The following is a 15,909-nucleotide window of genomic DNA, read 5'->3' on the forward strand; positions in this document are numbered from 1 at the left end:
CTTTGGCAGACTCGGTGAGAAATTCTGAATCAGCCCCCTTTCCCTATAGGGGAGTGTAAAACACACGCATGATGCCATCCTCCGAAGAAGACAAATGTGATAGACATAGGCGGGTGGGTTGTCGCGTAGGGTACACCCTTCCAGGGCCAATACCAAAGTGGCCTTGATGCAGAGCTGATCGGAGAGCCCTGGGGTCACAGGGCAGCAAAGTTCTTACAAGGAGATGATCGCAGGGCGGGTACTTCCCAGGTAGAGCCAAGTCTCCATTATATTTGCCACTCACTGAGGCTGTAGGGGCCGTGAAGGTATTTGGGCCTCACCGTGAACCTGGCCTCCTCCAAGAACCGCAGTCTGGCTGTGAGGCCGACACCGGTGTCACCAACACCGGACTCCGTCTCTCAGATGGGCCCCACACGGGAAGAGAAGGGACGAGGGAACAAGGGGGCAGCTCGCAAGACTACGTGGGAACAGCAGAGGTACGCTCAGCACCCACAAGTTGGAAATGAGATTCCTTCAGTCCCTGACGAATCCCAGAAACCAGGAGATGTCCTTTACCTCAAAGGGAGCCACTCTGCAGGACTGCGCGTCTGTTGTGCGCGTGCACCTCGGTGCGCTGCGAAATCGCGTCCTGGGGACTTGGGGGGGCGGGGGAGATTGTGTTTTTCTTTCTCCAGCCTGGCCTGGAGGTGGGACTGCCGGAAACTACTACGGAACAGCGCCTCTGAGCAGTCAGACCGGGCAGGTGCTTGGAGTGGGGGGGTGGGGGTATCAGGATGACGGCGCACCTGCCCTCCAGCCCCCCACCGCCCTGGTCACCACGGATGAGCCCCTGTGGGGCTGTCCGGGTGCGGGGAGCCTGAAGGGCAGCACGGAGGGCTCGGTCTGCGTCACACCGGGAACTTTGTAAGCTCGCATGCGGTTCCCTCCCAGACCCTCCCCGGGTACCCCACGGGCTGCGTTGGTGAGATGGGGACACTCGCCGTCCGTGCTGCGGGTACAGCGGCCCGCGCTGCGTCTCTGGTGGCCACACGGACTTCTGCGTTACCACCTCCCTCCAGGAAGCCGGGCTTGGAGTCCCGCTGCTCTCAGGCCAGCGCACAACGAGGCAGGCTCCGGGAAACACTCCCTACAGGCTTGTTTCCATGCTCTGAAAGCAAACAGACGGACCTTTCCAGGACCTTCCCAGGACAGTTCAGCCACAGCCTCGCAGCTGCCTTTCCCTCCATCGGAGCCAGGGAAAGCCGTGCGCCCGGAGGGCACTCGGGAGCCTGGGGCCCTGATTCTCAAGAAGCGGTCATTCTTTCATTCCCGCATCTGATGGCTGTTTGCCGAACGCCGGCTATGTGCTAGGCTTTGCGCAAGAGCAGAGCTTCACAGGGAGCCGGGACACGGCCCATTCTTGCAGAGCACTGGGGCCAGCAGACAGAGGCAAGCCCTCCCGGTCCAGAGCAGCAGGAGTGCTGACACACAGAAGGAGCACAATGCTGGCACAGCCTGGAGCCGGGGGACAGGGCGTCGGCGAAAGGGCTGGAGCCCAGGGGAGGCCACGGGGGGGGTGTAGGGAACAGTGGGGGTCAGAACGCACCTGGGCCTAGAGGATATTTTGCTAAGCAGAAGGATTATCGCAGATGTCCCTTTATTACCATCTGTTCTATGTGTAGGTGTTTGTCTTTTGAGCTTAAAGAAACAGAACAGCTTCTGGAACAATTCAGTGAAAATCGGAATATAGTCATACACCCAAATCCCCAGTTTATGCCCGGGAAATCTAGAACCCAAACAGTTCTATGTGTTACGGTCTGGTGGTCCTGACCCCGTCCCCAGGGACGAAGCCACCGTAGCAGAAGTCCTCGGGGACTCCTACAAATAGCCCTGTGGAGTGAAGGTAGTGATCCGTCAGGTCCTGGAGAGAAAGACCAAGTGTCCAGGAAGCCCTGAAGATGATTCTGCCCCCCTTCCTTCCCTTCCCGACCCAGGTGATCATGGTGACCGGGGACCACCCCATCACAGCCAAGGCCATCGCCAAAGGTGTGGGCATTATATCAGAAGGCAACGAGACGGCAGAGGACATGGCTGCGCAGCTCCAGGTCCCTATCAGCCAGATCAACACCAGGTGGGGCCCCTAAAGAACTCAGACCTGCCGTGTGTCCCCTCCATCCTCAGCCGCCCCACCCCGACCCCCTCTCGCTACAGTTCCCGGAGGCTCCTATAGTAGGTGGGATGTGTAGGGTTTACTTATTGCAAAGTAAAATGTAATGGGAAAACGACCCAGTGACTATGCCAGTGGGTTTTCAGAGGAAGTGGGTGGAAGGACGCAGAGCAAAGGGAGGAGCGGGTGGGAGGCGGGGAGGGGTGCAGCGTGTCCGTCCGGGGACCGTGGGTGGCTGGGGACAAGCGAGGAGCCGGGCTGAAGGCAGAAACAGGAGGGTATGGCGGAGCCTGGACAGAGGCACTGGGACCTCCAGGGAACTCTGAGCGCTCTGCAGTGGCTTTTGACCTCCCTGCCTCAGCGAAGCCAAGGCGTGCGTGGTGCACGGCTCTGACCTGAAGGACATGACGGCGGAGCAGCTGGACGAGATCCTCAAGAACCACACGGAGATCGTGTTCGCGCGGACATCCCCGCAGCAGAAGCTCATCATCGTGGAGGGCTGCCAGAGGCTGGTGAGGGGACGGGGGCAACTTGGGGGGCCCGGCCCAGCTCTGCCCCAAACCTCCTCGGGCTGGCAGAGGCGGGGGACTCCACAGAGCACCCTGTCTCAAGCCCCGAGACGGGCTTCAGGTGGGGGCCCCCTGAGAGTTTTCACATCTCAGCAGGAGCAGGAGAAGAAAGGGCCAAGCACAAGGACTTTAAGAAACAAGGGATGATGGGATCAGAGTGACCTCTGGGACCGGTCTCGATCCGACACAGTGATGACTTCACTCCTTCTGTGCTTCGTCCAGGGGGCCATTGTGGCGGTGACCGGGGACGGCGTGAATGACTCCCCCGCGCTGAAGAAGGCTGACATTGGCATCGCCATGGGCATCACGGGCTCCGACGTGTCGAAGCAGGCCGCCAACATGATCCTGCTGGACGACAACTTTGCCTCCATCGTCACGGGCGTGGAGGAGGGTGAGGGGGCAGGGTGCCCGTCAACTCAGGTGACAGGCGGGAGCTGGTGTGCGTTCTATCATTCCCTTTGCCCAACATTCCACCTCCGTGATCCTGTACGGACTGGGAATAATCAGTGTAAGACAAAATTCTGTAAATTAGACTCGGCCGTCGTTGGAACATCACTGCCAGGAGCCCTTTTGTATGAGGTGGAAGGCAAGTGCAGATTTGTGAAGGAGACGGGGACCCTGGTCTAGCAGAGTACCCCCTGGGCCCTCACACACATTCCAGTGGGTCTGCAGCAGGTTCCAGGATGTAGCCCTTCCCTGGGACGACTCCATCCGCCACAATCTCCGGGGTCCCCGGGAACCTGTTGCCTGAATGATGTTGATACAATGAGATCAGCTGGAGGCTGATCTAGGGACTGACTGCACGAGCCGAATCAAGCGCCCACTTTCCCAGAGAGTTCTGAAGACCACACCCACTGGTGAGCAGGAGAGCCCCAGAACCCTGCTTCCTGGGCTCCTTGCTTTCTGCCTGCAGTCATCTTGCTGAACCCTATGACAAGCCACATAAGAGTAATAGTTATACCGTTGTACTGAGACCTCGTATGATCCTGACACTTTGCTCGGTATTTGGTATCCATTCAATTCAATTCATTTTTTGAGCACCAACCATGTACCCGGCTCTATTCTAGATCCCGGGATGTAACAATGGGAAATAAAAAGACACAAATCCCTGCCCTCGTGCTCCTTAATTTCTCATGGAGCAAGACAGGCAGCAAAATAAATTGCATAGTATATTACAAGGAGATCAGTGCGACGGGGCTGGGGTTACAGTTTTTGAAAGGGTCGTCAAGGAAAGACTCAAGCCATCTCGCAAGGGAGGCGGAATGAGGCTTGGGGAGGTGCCCAGTGTCACAAGCTGCTGCGGCAGAGAATGGGATTGGAACCCAAGTCGGGACTCTCTCCACCTCAGCCTTCCACCTCTAATGGCTTTTATGTTGGCGTTCTCAGACATCGCCAAGTGCCAGCCCGGCCCAGCCCTATTTCATTCTCAGGGGTCAGGTGCTCTTGGCCCCACGGAATCCATGAACAAGGAGGGCTCAGACATGGCGTGCTAATAGAGCACGGCTCTAATGAAGAGTCACGTGATTCGGGAGCAAAGCTGGGAGCGAGGACTGGGTCGAGGTCTCGGACCTCCAGACCCTTCCACGGGCTGTGGCTCTGCTTTGTAGTATTCTCTGTCCAGGAGCCAGTGTGTGGGTGGTGTCCTCTTTGCGTTTCTCACAGAAGAGCGGCCTTCCTCCCCCAGGCCGCCTCATCTTCGACAACCTGAAGAAATCCATCGCGTACACCCTGACCAGCAACATCCCCGAGATCACCCCCTTCCTGCTCTTCATCATCGCCAACATCCCCCTGCCCCTGGGCACCATAACCATCCTCTGCATCGACCTGGGCACCGACATGGTGAGCCCCAAACTGGGACCCTGCTCGCAGAGCTGCCACGAGAGGACTGGGGAGCAGGAGAAGTCTGTGTCCGGGGGAGGGACAGAGCTCGCCCGAGTTACTTCTGTGTTTCCTTCTGAACTTGGTGTCCCTTGTCACCCCCACCCTCCGTCCTCCAGGTCCCGGCCATCTCCTTGGCTTACGAGTCAGCTGAAAGTGACATCATGAAGAGGGCCCCACGGAATCCAAGGAGCGATAATCTGGTGAACCACCGCCTCATCGGCATGGCCTATGGACAGATTGGTGCGGCCAGAGGCATGGGGGGCTGGGGTGTGGGGAGGGCCTGCACCTGCCAGGCCACTGGAGTCAGGGAGATATTTTCATGACGGCAAACTCTGTGCTGGGCCCCCGGAACACAAGGAGCCACGGATATGTGATCTGCCCTTGACTTAAGAGTCCAGCCAAGAAGGAACAGATATACACAAAATGGTAGCATCTTTCCCAGTGCTGAGAAATGAGTGTGTACAGGACGTGCGAGAGGAGAACAGAGCAGGGGGCTCGGGAGCCAGGAGGACAGTCAGGGAGGCCGTGTGGAGGGAACAGGACTCGTGCCTGGTACCGGAAGATCGCAGATGTATGGTCAGCCAGAGGAGGGCAACTCACATGCCTGCTTGCAGGAGAGCAAATAACCAGTTTGGGGGGCCCCTGCTCCTGAGAAAGGAGCAGGAGAGAACGAGGCTGTGGGTACAGGTAGCACTTACCCCGGGCCAGCCTGGGAAGACACTGGAAAGCTGTTCGAAGTCTTTGCTCTTGAATTGCCGGTGCAGTGTTTCAGGGAGCAGGTGAGGGATGGACAGGGGAGATCACCCCAATATCTAGAGGAGGAAACATATAGGAAAAGCACAGATTTAGGAGCCAGGCCTATGTTTGAATCCCAGTTTCACCGCTTACTTACTACCTATAAGACCTCGGATGACGACCGAATCTTTGTCATGCTTGTTTTCCCATCTCTCGAAGGTAAATAGTAGCTTATAATTGTCGTGAGGATCGACTTGGTGCGCAGCTCAGCAGTCGGTAGCCAAACGCTGGTGTCCGCCACCGCATGGCTAGGCTTGGAGGCAGAGGTGTCGACTAAGGGACAGGCAAGGGGCAGGGGGGAGGTGCGAGGAGATGACAGGACCTGATGAGGGTCCGCACGTAAGAGAGAGTGGGCCCAGAAGAGCCCAGCGCTCGCTCAGGGACAGAGGGAATAAACCCCCTCCAGGATCCTTTCAGTTTTGGTCATGTGACTCAAAGATGACTCTGGGTTAGAGCTCCGAAAGAAACGTCAGGGCTTGGAGACAAACCCTACAGAGATGAAGGGATCAGGTCGCCGATGGCAAGCACCTTCAGCACTAAAAGCTCAGACACACACCAGCCCAGCTAGAACCCGGCCACAACCCCTTCCACGGTCTGCCTTTTAAGGTCCTTCTCTGAGCCACGCTCTTCTGTCCTGTGACTGTCATTCACAGGGATGATCCAGGCTCTGGCTGGATTCTTCACCTACTTTGTGATCCTGGCCGAGAACGGTTTCAAGCCTGTTGACCTGCTAGGCATCCGCCTCAACTGGGAGGACCGGTTCTTCAATGACCTGGAAGACAGCTACGGACAGCAGTGGGTGAGTTGAAGAGGTAGCGCCCGAGACGGTGACCAGTAAGGGTGACGAAGGCACAGGGAAGAGCGGAGAATACCGGAGAAGAGATGATACCTCATCTCCAGTCCTACGTGACCTCAAACTCCCATCACGTCGGCAAATACTCTTCAAAGGAAGACTTTTCAAACGATGACTTCATTTCTGCTCCTTCCTACTGTCTGTCACCTGTCCTTACCTTGCTGGATCTTTCAGCTTCCTTGGACCTAGAGGTCTTCCTCGTCATGTCAACTTTTGGGGGCTGATTTCTGTGTTTCCAGGTTCTAGGCATCGTTGCCCCAAAAGTGAGTGCTGGGTCTTCTCTCTCTCTCTCTTCTCTCTACCTTCTAAATACCTCTCGCCATCAATTCCACTGACGACCACTCATTCATTCATGAAGCATCTTCTAGGTACCAGATACTCTTCTCTCTGTTTCACTCCCTCCCTCCATGGGAGTTCAAAAATTATGACTTCAAGTCTGAAAATCTATGTGCTTTGTATCTCCCTTTCTCACCTTTCTAAACTTGTTAAACTCAGAGGATGCCTCTCTCTGGTAGTCTTTCGTAAAACCCAACATGATTGAGGTTCAAACTGAAGCCCTCTAAGCCAACAGGACGTATTCAAGAATTTTAATAAGTATGCTTGTTCCTACCTGTGAACATGCCTGTCCTAATTTCTAAAACAGTGGGCGATGTGACACCAATTATTGCTAGAATCGTAGGACCACAGAGGATGCAAAATCTGTAGAAGACACGTGGTCTGTTATCATCACTCTGTAAACAAGGAAACTGAATCTAGAAAGATTTTGCGACCTGTGCCAAGTCCCACAGGGCATCCCTAGAGCTTCACGGGAGCTCTGCCCTGGTTCCTGCCCAACACCTTCCGCCTTCACCATGATGCCTCCAAACCAAGCTAACTGTAGGTTTCTCAAAAGTGTGTTAGAATCCTGGTCGTTGGAAAGGTGCCCCTTGTACACACTTGGCTTCCCTTAGCCGAGCCCCATGAAGTCATCAGGGGTCAATCTTCCCAGCCACCAACAATGCTCCAGGGTCCAATGATGCCCAAAGTCATTACATTGTCAGCATTTCCTCGATCCTCAACTCCAGGCTTTATTAGTTTTATATCTTGATACCATCTCCCTGCTGCCAGGACGCGGCTTAACATATATTTATTTGTAATAAATTAAAGGTAATTAAAATTAATTTGAAGTAACACCAAATTACATCAAAGACATCTTGAGGTATTGCAGAATGGGTTGAGAACAATCGCCCTGAGGAATAAAGTTCATAAAGGCAGGGTCTATGCCTCTTCCCTTGCCGTAAAATTCAGATAATCGCATACAGAGCCACCCCACCCACCCCACCCCCGCCCACAGACTGCTAGAAGCAGGGAGAGCTCTCTACCTTCTAAATACCTCTCACCATTAATTCCACTGATCACCACTCATTCATTCATGAAGCATCTTCTAGGTACCAGATACTCTTCTGGCCCTGGGGGGTCTGGTAGTGAACAAATATGGTCAAGTTATTGCTCTTGTGGACTTTATATTCCAGTGAGGGGCAGGGGGTGGGAGGGGAGACAACAACCAAATATGTAACCTACAGGGTCAATGGAACTTAACTCCAAGTGGAGTCTAGAAAGTGTTAGAATTGAGACACCAGAGTGGGCGGGATGGAGAGATCCGAGCGGTGGTCAGAGAGAAAGAGATGCTCGAAATGGAAATCACAGAGAAACTAGCTATTGGCAAGGACAGATCCGGGTGTGACATGGACGCCAGCAACCGAGGTGGGGAGTGGAGGGCCACACCTCTGGAGAGGGAGACCAAGGGACGCTGAGACCGTGGCGGTGGAAGGATCATCCACACGGATGTTTGAATCCCCAGAATCCAGGACAGGAGCAGGCGTAGTCAGGGCGTCGAGCTAAAATCTGCCAGCGACCACAGAGCACTGGGGTGCTGGTGGCTGGCCACATGCACGCCGGTGGCGGCAGTGGCGGGGGCGACCTAACATCACAAACGGGCCCAGGGCACTCGCTCCCCGCGCAGCTCGGGGCTCATCAACTTCCAGCCTTCGTGTTCCAATCACGGGAGGCATTATTTTCGCTCCAGGCGCCACAGCCCATGAGGCTCGGTACGCAGCGTCTTGTCGTCAGTCCTCCACATTCTCAAATTCTTTATTCAACCTACCAGTTAAAACCATGATGTTTCCATCATTGAAACAGGGCCTTTTTTCCTCCGGTCTAAGGGAGATGCGTCTCTTCTCTGTTCCCAAAGTCCTCTCTGACCTCTCTCCTATGACGCTGGCTGGCCAGCCCACTTATCTTCCCCACTAGACTTAGGTTCCTTATGTGGAAACTACCGATGCAAAGAAGACCCAATGGGTGAATGAGCGCTCCTCTCCGGTGCCGCCCCCTCGGGCCTTCCCTTCTCCGCGGTGGGGTGGAGAGATCCATCCCCTTCGGAGCTCTTTCCTCTGACTCTGCTCTCTGAGTCTGCCTTCCCCCTCATACCACCCTTCTTGTTCACCTGCTGAATACTTCGGAGCCGTACACCTGCCATCCCCTGAACTGAGCATGGGAGGGCGGCGCCAAGGTCAGTGAGACAGGTGCTTGCCCTTGAGTTGCTCTCGGTGGGTCAGGAAAACAGGTCAACCACTCACAACCCAACACGGGAAGTGCTGAGACGAGATGGTGGGAAGTGTGGGGGCCTAACACCTAACTCGGCCTTGGGGTCCAGGACGGCGGGAGAGGGAAGAAGCCTACGAGGTAGATCCGGATCCCTTCTGACACGGTCCGTCTCCACTCTGCCCGCCCCCGCAGACCTACGAGCAGCGGAAGGTGCTGGAGTTCACCTGCCACACGGCCTTCTTTGTCAGCATTGTGATCGCGCAGTGGGCCGACCTCATCATCTGCAAGACCCGGCACAACTCAGTCTTCCACCAGGGCATGAAGTGAGCACCTCCCCGCCCCCGCCCGCCCTCCCCTCACACCTGCACACGGGGCGCCGGCTCCCCTACTTCTCCCTCCCTTTCTCCAGCTCACCCTTCAACATTTCTTCCCAGAAACAAGATCCTAATATTTGGGATCATGGAGGAGACCTTCCTGGCTGCTTTTCTGTCCTACACTCCAGGCATGGACACGGCCCTGCGGATGTACCCACTCAAGTGAGTAAGGGAAGGGACACAGCCTGGGGGTCTCCAGCACGGGGAGAGCCTGGGAGGGGAAGCTGCGTGTCTGAACAGGGAAGCCGCAAGCTGGGGGCTGCCTGGATGGACATGGCTACCCTCAGTGATACAAGGAGAACTGTCTGCACTCCCACAAACACATCTTATTTAGGGAGGGACTGGGGCCTGTGCCAAGTGATGGCACCCCGCGAGACATGCAAATTTAGCAGACTTACCCGCAATCAACACAGGGGCATCTTTTTTATGGTGATGTGCGGCGGTAGCTGTTCAAAGATACAAATTGCTTCAAGCAGAAGAAAACATAAAAATAGCCTAATCTACGCATGGCTAATTCTGTTGTACTTAGGCAAACATGTTCAAGGTGCATATGTGAGTGGGCGTGCAGGAATCCTACTGTCTGGTATCTTGTTTTGTTCAAAACAGGCCCATGGTTTTGTTTTTTGGTTTGTATTGTTTTTTACATTAGTATACCCTTGTGTGAAAAAATTTACAAGGAGGGGCTCCCGGGTGGCTCACTCTGGTGAACGTCTGACTCTTGGTTTCAGCTCAGCTCATGATCTCAGGGTCTTGAGATCAAGCCCCTTGGGGCTCTGTGCTCAGCAGACAGTCTGCTTCCCCTCTCTGTCCCTCTACCAGTCCCCCAACCCGTTTGCATGAGGACAAGTGCTCTCTCTAAAATAAATAAATAAATCTTAAAAAAAGAGAGAGAGAAAAGAAAATTTTACAGGGAGTAAAGCAAAACTGCCATGCCACCCCCTCTCATCACCCCACCTGCAGAGGCCGTCTATTAATGACCTAGTGTGTACGCTTCCGGCTCGTCTGCTATGAATTCACACACCTCTCTCACCTTTCTGTCCCTTGCAGTGTTTTACACAATGCTTTGTATATTGTCGGTGCCCAGTTAATGCTTAATAACAGACACTGGCGCTGCCCTTAGATGCTGACAGGCCCAGGTTCTCATTTCAACTCTCCTGTGTTGTATTACTCTGGACAGTGTGTAAGCAGTACCTGCGGTCTCCCTCATACACACCGGGCGGACCGTTGTGAGAATTACACGCGGAGATGCTACAGTGCGCCCGGCACGGTTGCGTGGGTCACGGTGGGAGCTTTGGTCACAGTAGCTTGATCCCGTTGCTCTCGAAGTCAGCATACGAGTCATAGTCGATGCAGTGGACCATTAGCTGTGCTCCCAAACATTCTGTATATCCTACCCCGACCGTAACACGTGTCACCTAACACTCTACTCCAGTTGTTTTGCTTCCTTCGTCTCCCTGGCCACCTGAGCTCCTTGAGATCAAAGGCCATCACGTCATCAGTTTTATTCCCTCACGACCTACACGGACACAGACCGACACATGGTGGTTGCCATGCGCGAGTCTGTGGCATGGCACTGTGTGTGTGCGCGGGGGAGGAACCACGGCTGAGGCCCACGTTGGCCAATATGGCAGTCGCCGTCTGACGCAGCAAGGACGTTAGGGTTCAAAGCCGGCAGCCAAGAAGGAATTCTTGAGATGTTTTTGGTGCCAAAAGGTAGTTTTATTAAAGCACAGGGCCAGGACCCGTGGGCAGAAAGAGCTGCACTGGGGCTGACTATATACTTTCATTTTTTTTTTAAGACTTTATTTATTTATTTGACGTGGAGAGAGAGATGGTGAGAGAGAGAGAGAGAGAGCACAAGCTTGGGTGAGAGGCAGAGGGAGAGGGAGAAGCAGGCTCCCGCTGAGCAGGGAGCCCGATGCGCGGCTTGATCCCAGGACCCCGGGACCATGACCTGAGCCGAAGGCGGCCGCTTAACCGACTGAGCCACCCCGGCGCCCCTGATTATATACTTTCAAGTTGGGAGAGGGTTAGGGAGGCATCATCAGTCTCTAAGGAATTTTGGGAGCAAGGTTCCCAGGGCCTTGAGGGGGCTAGCTATTATTAGGAAAAGGTCATTTATTACCGTCTAATAAAACCTTAGTCATGAGACCCTTCAGATGTTTATCGGTGGGTCATATCCTCGGAGGATGACGGCCAACATGTATCTCAAGGGGTAGAGATAAAGGAAGTTTCCAAAGGAATTTCTATATGTTAAAGTAGACTTACAGGGTCCTGGGCGTCGGGCTAAGACTGCCTTTTGCCCTTAGCAAGATAGCAACATCAAGGCAGCTGAATCCCTAGAGGAAGGTCACGCTGCCTGTTTCAGGGACTTGTCAATGGGCTGAAGGCAGTATGGAAATTTAACTTTTCTTTTGCCTTCGTTTCCCACATCATCCTCTTTCCATCACTTGCTATTGAGTTCTTGAAATATGGCTAGTGAGACTGAGAAACTGAATTTGAAATTTTATCTAGTTAATGTAGAGTTACAAACTCAAGCAGTGTCAGATATTATTCTGCTAAATACAGCTTTCCTGTTTGGGTTGGACTACATTTTCTTGACCCTTTGAAAATTAAGTGTCTGATGTGCGATGCGCCGTCAGCTTAAAGTACTCCCTGGATCTCAAAGACTTAGGGTAAAGAGAAGAATGTAAAATATCTCCTTAATAATGTTTACATTGGTTCCCTGTTGAAATGATGATACTTTGGATATACTGGGTTAAATAAAAACCTATTATTAGAATTAACTGCCCCTGTAACTTTTTACTTATTTTAATGCAGCTACTGGAAAACAGTAAGCGTCACAGGTGGCTCGCAGTGTATTGCTCTGGGATGGCTCTGGTCTAGGCCACCTCCCTGTCACCCAAGGGAACAAACAGTGGTTGTGATTTGACTCCTCCCCAGAGTCTCTCTCCCTGGCCTCTAATGACAGAAGAGGTTCCGGAAGAAAAACGTTCCCCGTGTTTGCAACATGGCCAAGTATATCCATTCCTCGGTGAAATATCCCCACAGGTGCCATCTCAGGTAGACCCACCCCGCTCAGAGCACCTCCCCTTCGGGGCTGCAAGGCCCCGAAGACCCGAAAGGCAACAGGGGTCTCCCTGAGCGCCTGCAGAAGCAGGAACACCGCGCGTACCTCTAACGCGGCATTTATCACGTTCTGTTATCACCGGCTTCTTCTGTTTCTGTCTCCTCCCTCCCTCCCTCCCTCCCTCAGCTCCGACCTCCCCAGAGCTAGGGCTCAACCCTGCACAGGATGACGAGAGACGCTCGGTTCTGCGCAGTTCCCGGCACCTGCCCGCCTCTGGCCCCTCTGGCCCCGCCCCGCTGACCAGCGCTTCCTCCCCACAGGCTATCCTGGTGGTTCTGCGCCACTCCCTACAGCATTCTTATCTTTATCTATGATGAAGTCCGAAAACTCATCATCCGACGTCATCCTGGCGGTGAGGCGCCCCACGCCCTGCTCTGGGGGGCCTCCAGCCTCCTAACTGGCTCTCCCCTCCTGCCTGGCCCCCCGGGGGCGGGGTCCGTCTCTCCCCACCCCACAGCCTGCACGTGCTGCCGGAAAGGTCCTGACTCCTGGCCTCCGGCATCCGGCTTCTTCCAGTCCTCGGGGCCCTGAGTTCTACCGCCAGCCTCCTACCTTGTCCTCGCTCCCCTCCACCTTCCCCCGTTCACTCGGGTCTCCTCTCGTCCACAGGCTGGCTGGAGAGAGAGACCTACTACTGAACTCAGCAGAGGAGGAGCTTCCCCTGCCGGGGGCGTCCCAGGACTGGTGGGGGCGGAGGGGTTGGGGTTCTGAGCTTGGCGCATCTGAAAGAGCCTGAGTTGGGGCAGAGTTGCTGGGATGAATTACCTGGGATGAGAGAGACAGGCAATCCTGGGGCTGGACTGGGCCCCCGGGGGGGGGGGGGGGGGCGGGGGTGGAGGGCAAGCACAGGCTGTGTCCGGCTGGGGCCCAGTGGGGGAGGCGCCGTCCTGTTCAATCAGTAGCCAGTCTAGAGAATAAACGTTTGCAATGGCTCTCACCTGGCTGGATGTGTCTGTCTGGTTTCTGGAAAGAGGAGATTACTGTGATGGTGTCTCCACAGGAGCCGGGCAGGGTGGTCTTTCAGGGACCGAGTCGAGGCTGGGAGGGGGTCCGAATCGAGCATCCCTGCCCCTGGAGGGCTAAGCCCCGACTTAAAGTCCAAAGACCCGAGGGAAAGCAAAGACAGGACAGGTAGAGCAGGGAGGCTCAGGTGAGGTGAGGGAGAGGCGGTGGAGCCCCAGCCTCGAGAGGGGCCACAGCACCCTTGTCCAGACTGGCACATGGACTCCTCATGGAACTTAGTGCTAGAAAAGGCCTTAGTTCATCCACGAAGAACCCGGGGTCCAGACGGGACCTGGGAAGCGTCCCAGGGTGAGTGGCGAATGCCGGCCGGCCACCCCGCCTTCCTCTGGGCACCGGAAGCTGGTCCCTGCCTCCACAACCTGCCCTCGGGCATCCTGACCCCGTCCCATCATTTGGGATCCCGTAGCCTTGACTTTAGGTGAAGCACCCTGCCCTTTCGCACCCAGGCTCTGCCCAGGGTGACAGACATTCCCCAAGGTCCGGCGTCCGGAGCCTGAGAAGCTGGGCCCAGGCTCCCTGCTGCGCGTCAGGTGGAGGAGTCGGAGGTGCCCTGGGCCCTCACCCCTCCCGGCCACCGTCAGACGTGGCTCCCCCTTCCCCTTGGGTCCTGTGCTGGCTGTTGCTCTGTGAGCTGGTCCACTTTGCCCTGGAGGGCAGGGCCTGGTCACACCTCTGCGGGGGCTGAGCCCAAAGCATGCAGAGCAGAGAGAAATGCTGAGGAAGTCTGTTGGAAATCAAAACCAAACCATGTGTGTTAAGGGTCAGCACGGTGTGCCCCGCGGTGGGACGAGCGCCCTGTGCACACCGTCCAGCAACTCACACAACAAGCAGACTCTTAGCACCCACCCTGTTTCACCGATGAGGACGCCAAGGTCTGTCTGACTCCAACACTTCTGCCCTTAACCACTTAGGGCCCAGTCCCGCGATGAGGGCTGCGCCGAAAACACCCAACTGCAAAACCAAAACCAGAACAATAGGGTCGTGAGCAGGGGGAGGTCCACGGATGGCTCTGGAGGGTGAGAGGCAGTGGGCTGGCAAAGAGAACGCCACTGTAAGGTGGAGCCAGCCCCTCCGGCCCTGCGTCGGGCTCCTCCCAAGGTCCCTCCCTCTGGTCGCCCTCCCTCCTCCAACAGCAGGTCCCCTAGGGACAGGGCTATGTCGGTCCGGGGTCCTTCCCCTGCTGCTGACGTGGCTGAACCAGGCCTGGAAGATGGAGGGGCCAGGGTGTGGGGAGTGAGTGGGGATGGGGAGCGCCGAGGGGCCAGCTCCTCGGGTTTCAGTAGCAGGAGCTTCGGGTGTCTGGTGGGTTAAAAATACAGAGGCCCCAACTCAGAGTCATTTGATACCGGCTGCTGAGGCCTATTAAGTCCAAGGGCCCAAAGGCAGGGGTCCAGAGGGAAGGGACGGAATAGAAAGTAGGGAGCAAAGCAGCAGGGAGAGAAGGGTGAGGAGCAGGTGGGGAGGGTGCAGCTGCTGGGGTGGACTGGGTGGGACTGGGGGGCCCAGGTCACCACTTAGCCCCATCCCACACCCTTGGGGGTGCCGAGGGGCAGGTCCAATGTTCTGGAGTCTCCCCTCCCCCAGGGTGCCACAGAAGTCAGAAATCCACGCCCTCCCTCCTGTGGGCCTTCGGTCCGGCTGTGGCCGTGGGCGTGTGGGCCGCTCAGTGGCTCTCCTGGGAGCCCAGGAGCTGTGTTCCGAGGCCCCTTTAGCTCCAACCGGCCCTGCTCAGGTTAGCTCTGGCCTCTCTTGCTCCAGGGACAGCTGTCTCTCTTGGACCCCCTCCTGGCACGTTCTTGAGATTTTCCGTGGCCTTCCTTGCTTGGCGGTGCAAGGCCCACCCCACAGGAGGGGGAAAAGTTATCCCTCTAACACAGTGTCATGCCCCTGCCTGGGTGCAAAATAAACCCTGTCTCTCCAAAAACGGAGACAGCTCAGGGTGGGGATGGAGTGCTTTGATCTAACCTCTCCCATGGGCTCCCCCGTGCCTCAGTTTACCTGTGCCTGGTAAGAGCACTGGAGGGCCATGAAGAGGGTCCTCCCTTCCTAGGTACCCAGAGCTGAACTCATCCACAGCCCTCACCCCAGGATGGGGCCCAGGAAGTTAGAGCCCCTCCCCCGCACTCCACCTGGGCTCTCAAGTGCGGGGAACCAATCAACATCCTCAGCTCTGGTGCAGGGCCCACCTCTTCAGGTTTTCCCTGAGGTAGCTTCTCCCCTGGCCTTTATACCGGATCCTCTTGCTCAGAATGCACTGCGGCAACTCTCCTTCCTTACAGTCATCCAGCCCCGGGGGACCCTCCCTCCCCACCGTGCCCTAGAGAACTGAGTCCCCTCTGATCCGAGTACCCAGCACAAGCAGCAGGCAGAAGCTGCAGGACTTTCCCCTTTCCGTGGAGAGAAACCCCAAATCACACTTCTGCAGCGTAGATGTGGGCCAGCGCTTCTTGCCCCATGCCCCGTCCTTCCCCCGCGTCCCGACTTAGGGTGTTGAGTGAAGCACAGGAAAGTGGCTGGGGCTGAGCCAGGTCGCCCGTCCTGGCCGAGGCTCCATC

General features: G+C 55.9%; 1 protein-coding gene across 1 annotated transcript in view; it reads left to right on the forward strand.

Moving 5' to 3' along the window:
• LOC114199201 (sodium/potassium-transporting ATPase subunit alpha-4) overlaps positions 1–12,969 on the forward strand; it is a 29,532-nt gene extending 16,563 nt beyond the window's left edge. The window contains exons 13-22 of the mRNA XM_028091010.2: positions 1,974–2,110; positions 2,508–2,658; positions 2,938–3,106; positions 4,400–4,554; positions 4,713–4,836; positions 6,045–6,190; positions 9,020–9,150; positions 9,262–9,363; positions 12,592–12,683; positions 12,941–12,969. Coding sequence (XP_027946811.1) covers positions 1,974–2,110; positions 2,508–2,658; positions 2,938–3,106; positions 4,400–4,554; positions 4,713–4,836; positions 6,045–6,190; positions 9,020–9,150; positions 9,262–9,363; positions 12,592–12,683; positions 12,941–12,969 — 1,236 coding nt within the window. The remainder of the gene's footprint in view (positions 1–1,973; positions 2,111–2,507; positions 2,659–2,937; positions 3,107–4,399; positions 4,555–4,712; positions 4,837–6,044; positions 6,191–9,019; positions 9,151–9,261; positions 9,364–12,591; positions 12,684–12,940) is intronic.
• Positions 12,970–15,909: the final 2,940 nt, after the last annotated feature.

Source organism: Eumetopias jubatus, unplaced genomic scaffold (genome assembly GCF_037043125.1).
Source record: "Eumetopias jubatus isolate StellerSeaLion01/CBP00866 unplaced genomic scaffold, mEumJub1_p1.0 scaffold_12, whole genome shotgun sequence".
Taxonomy (NCBI): Eukaryota; Metazoa; Chordata; class Mammalia; order Carnivora; family Otariidae; genus Eumetopias; species Eumetopias jubatus.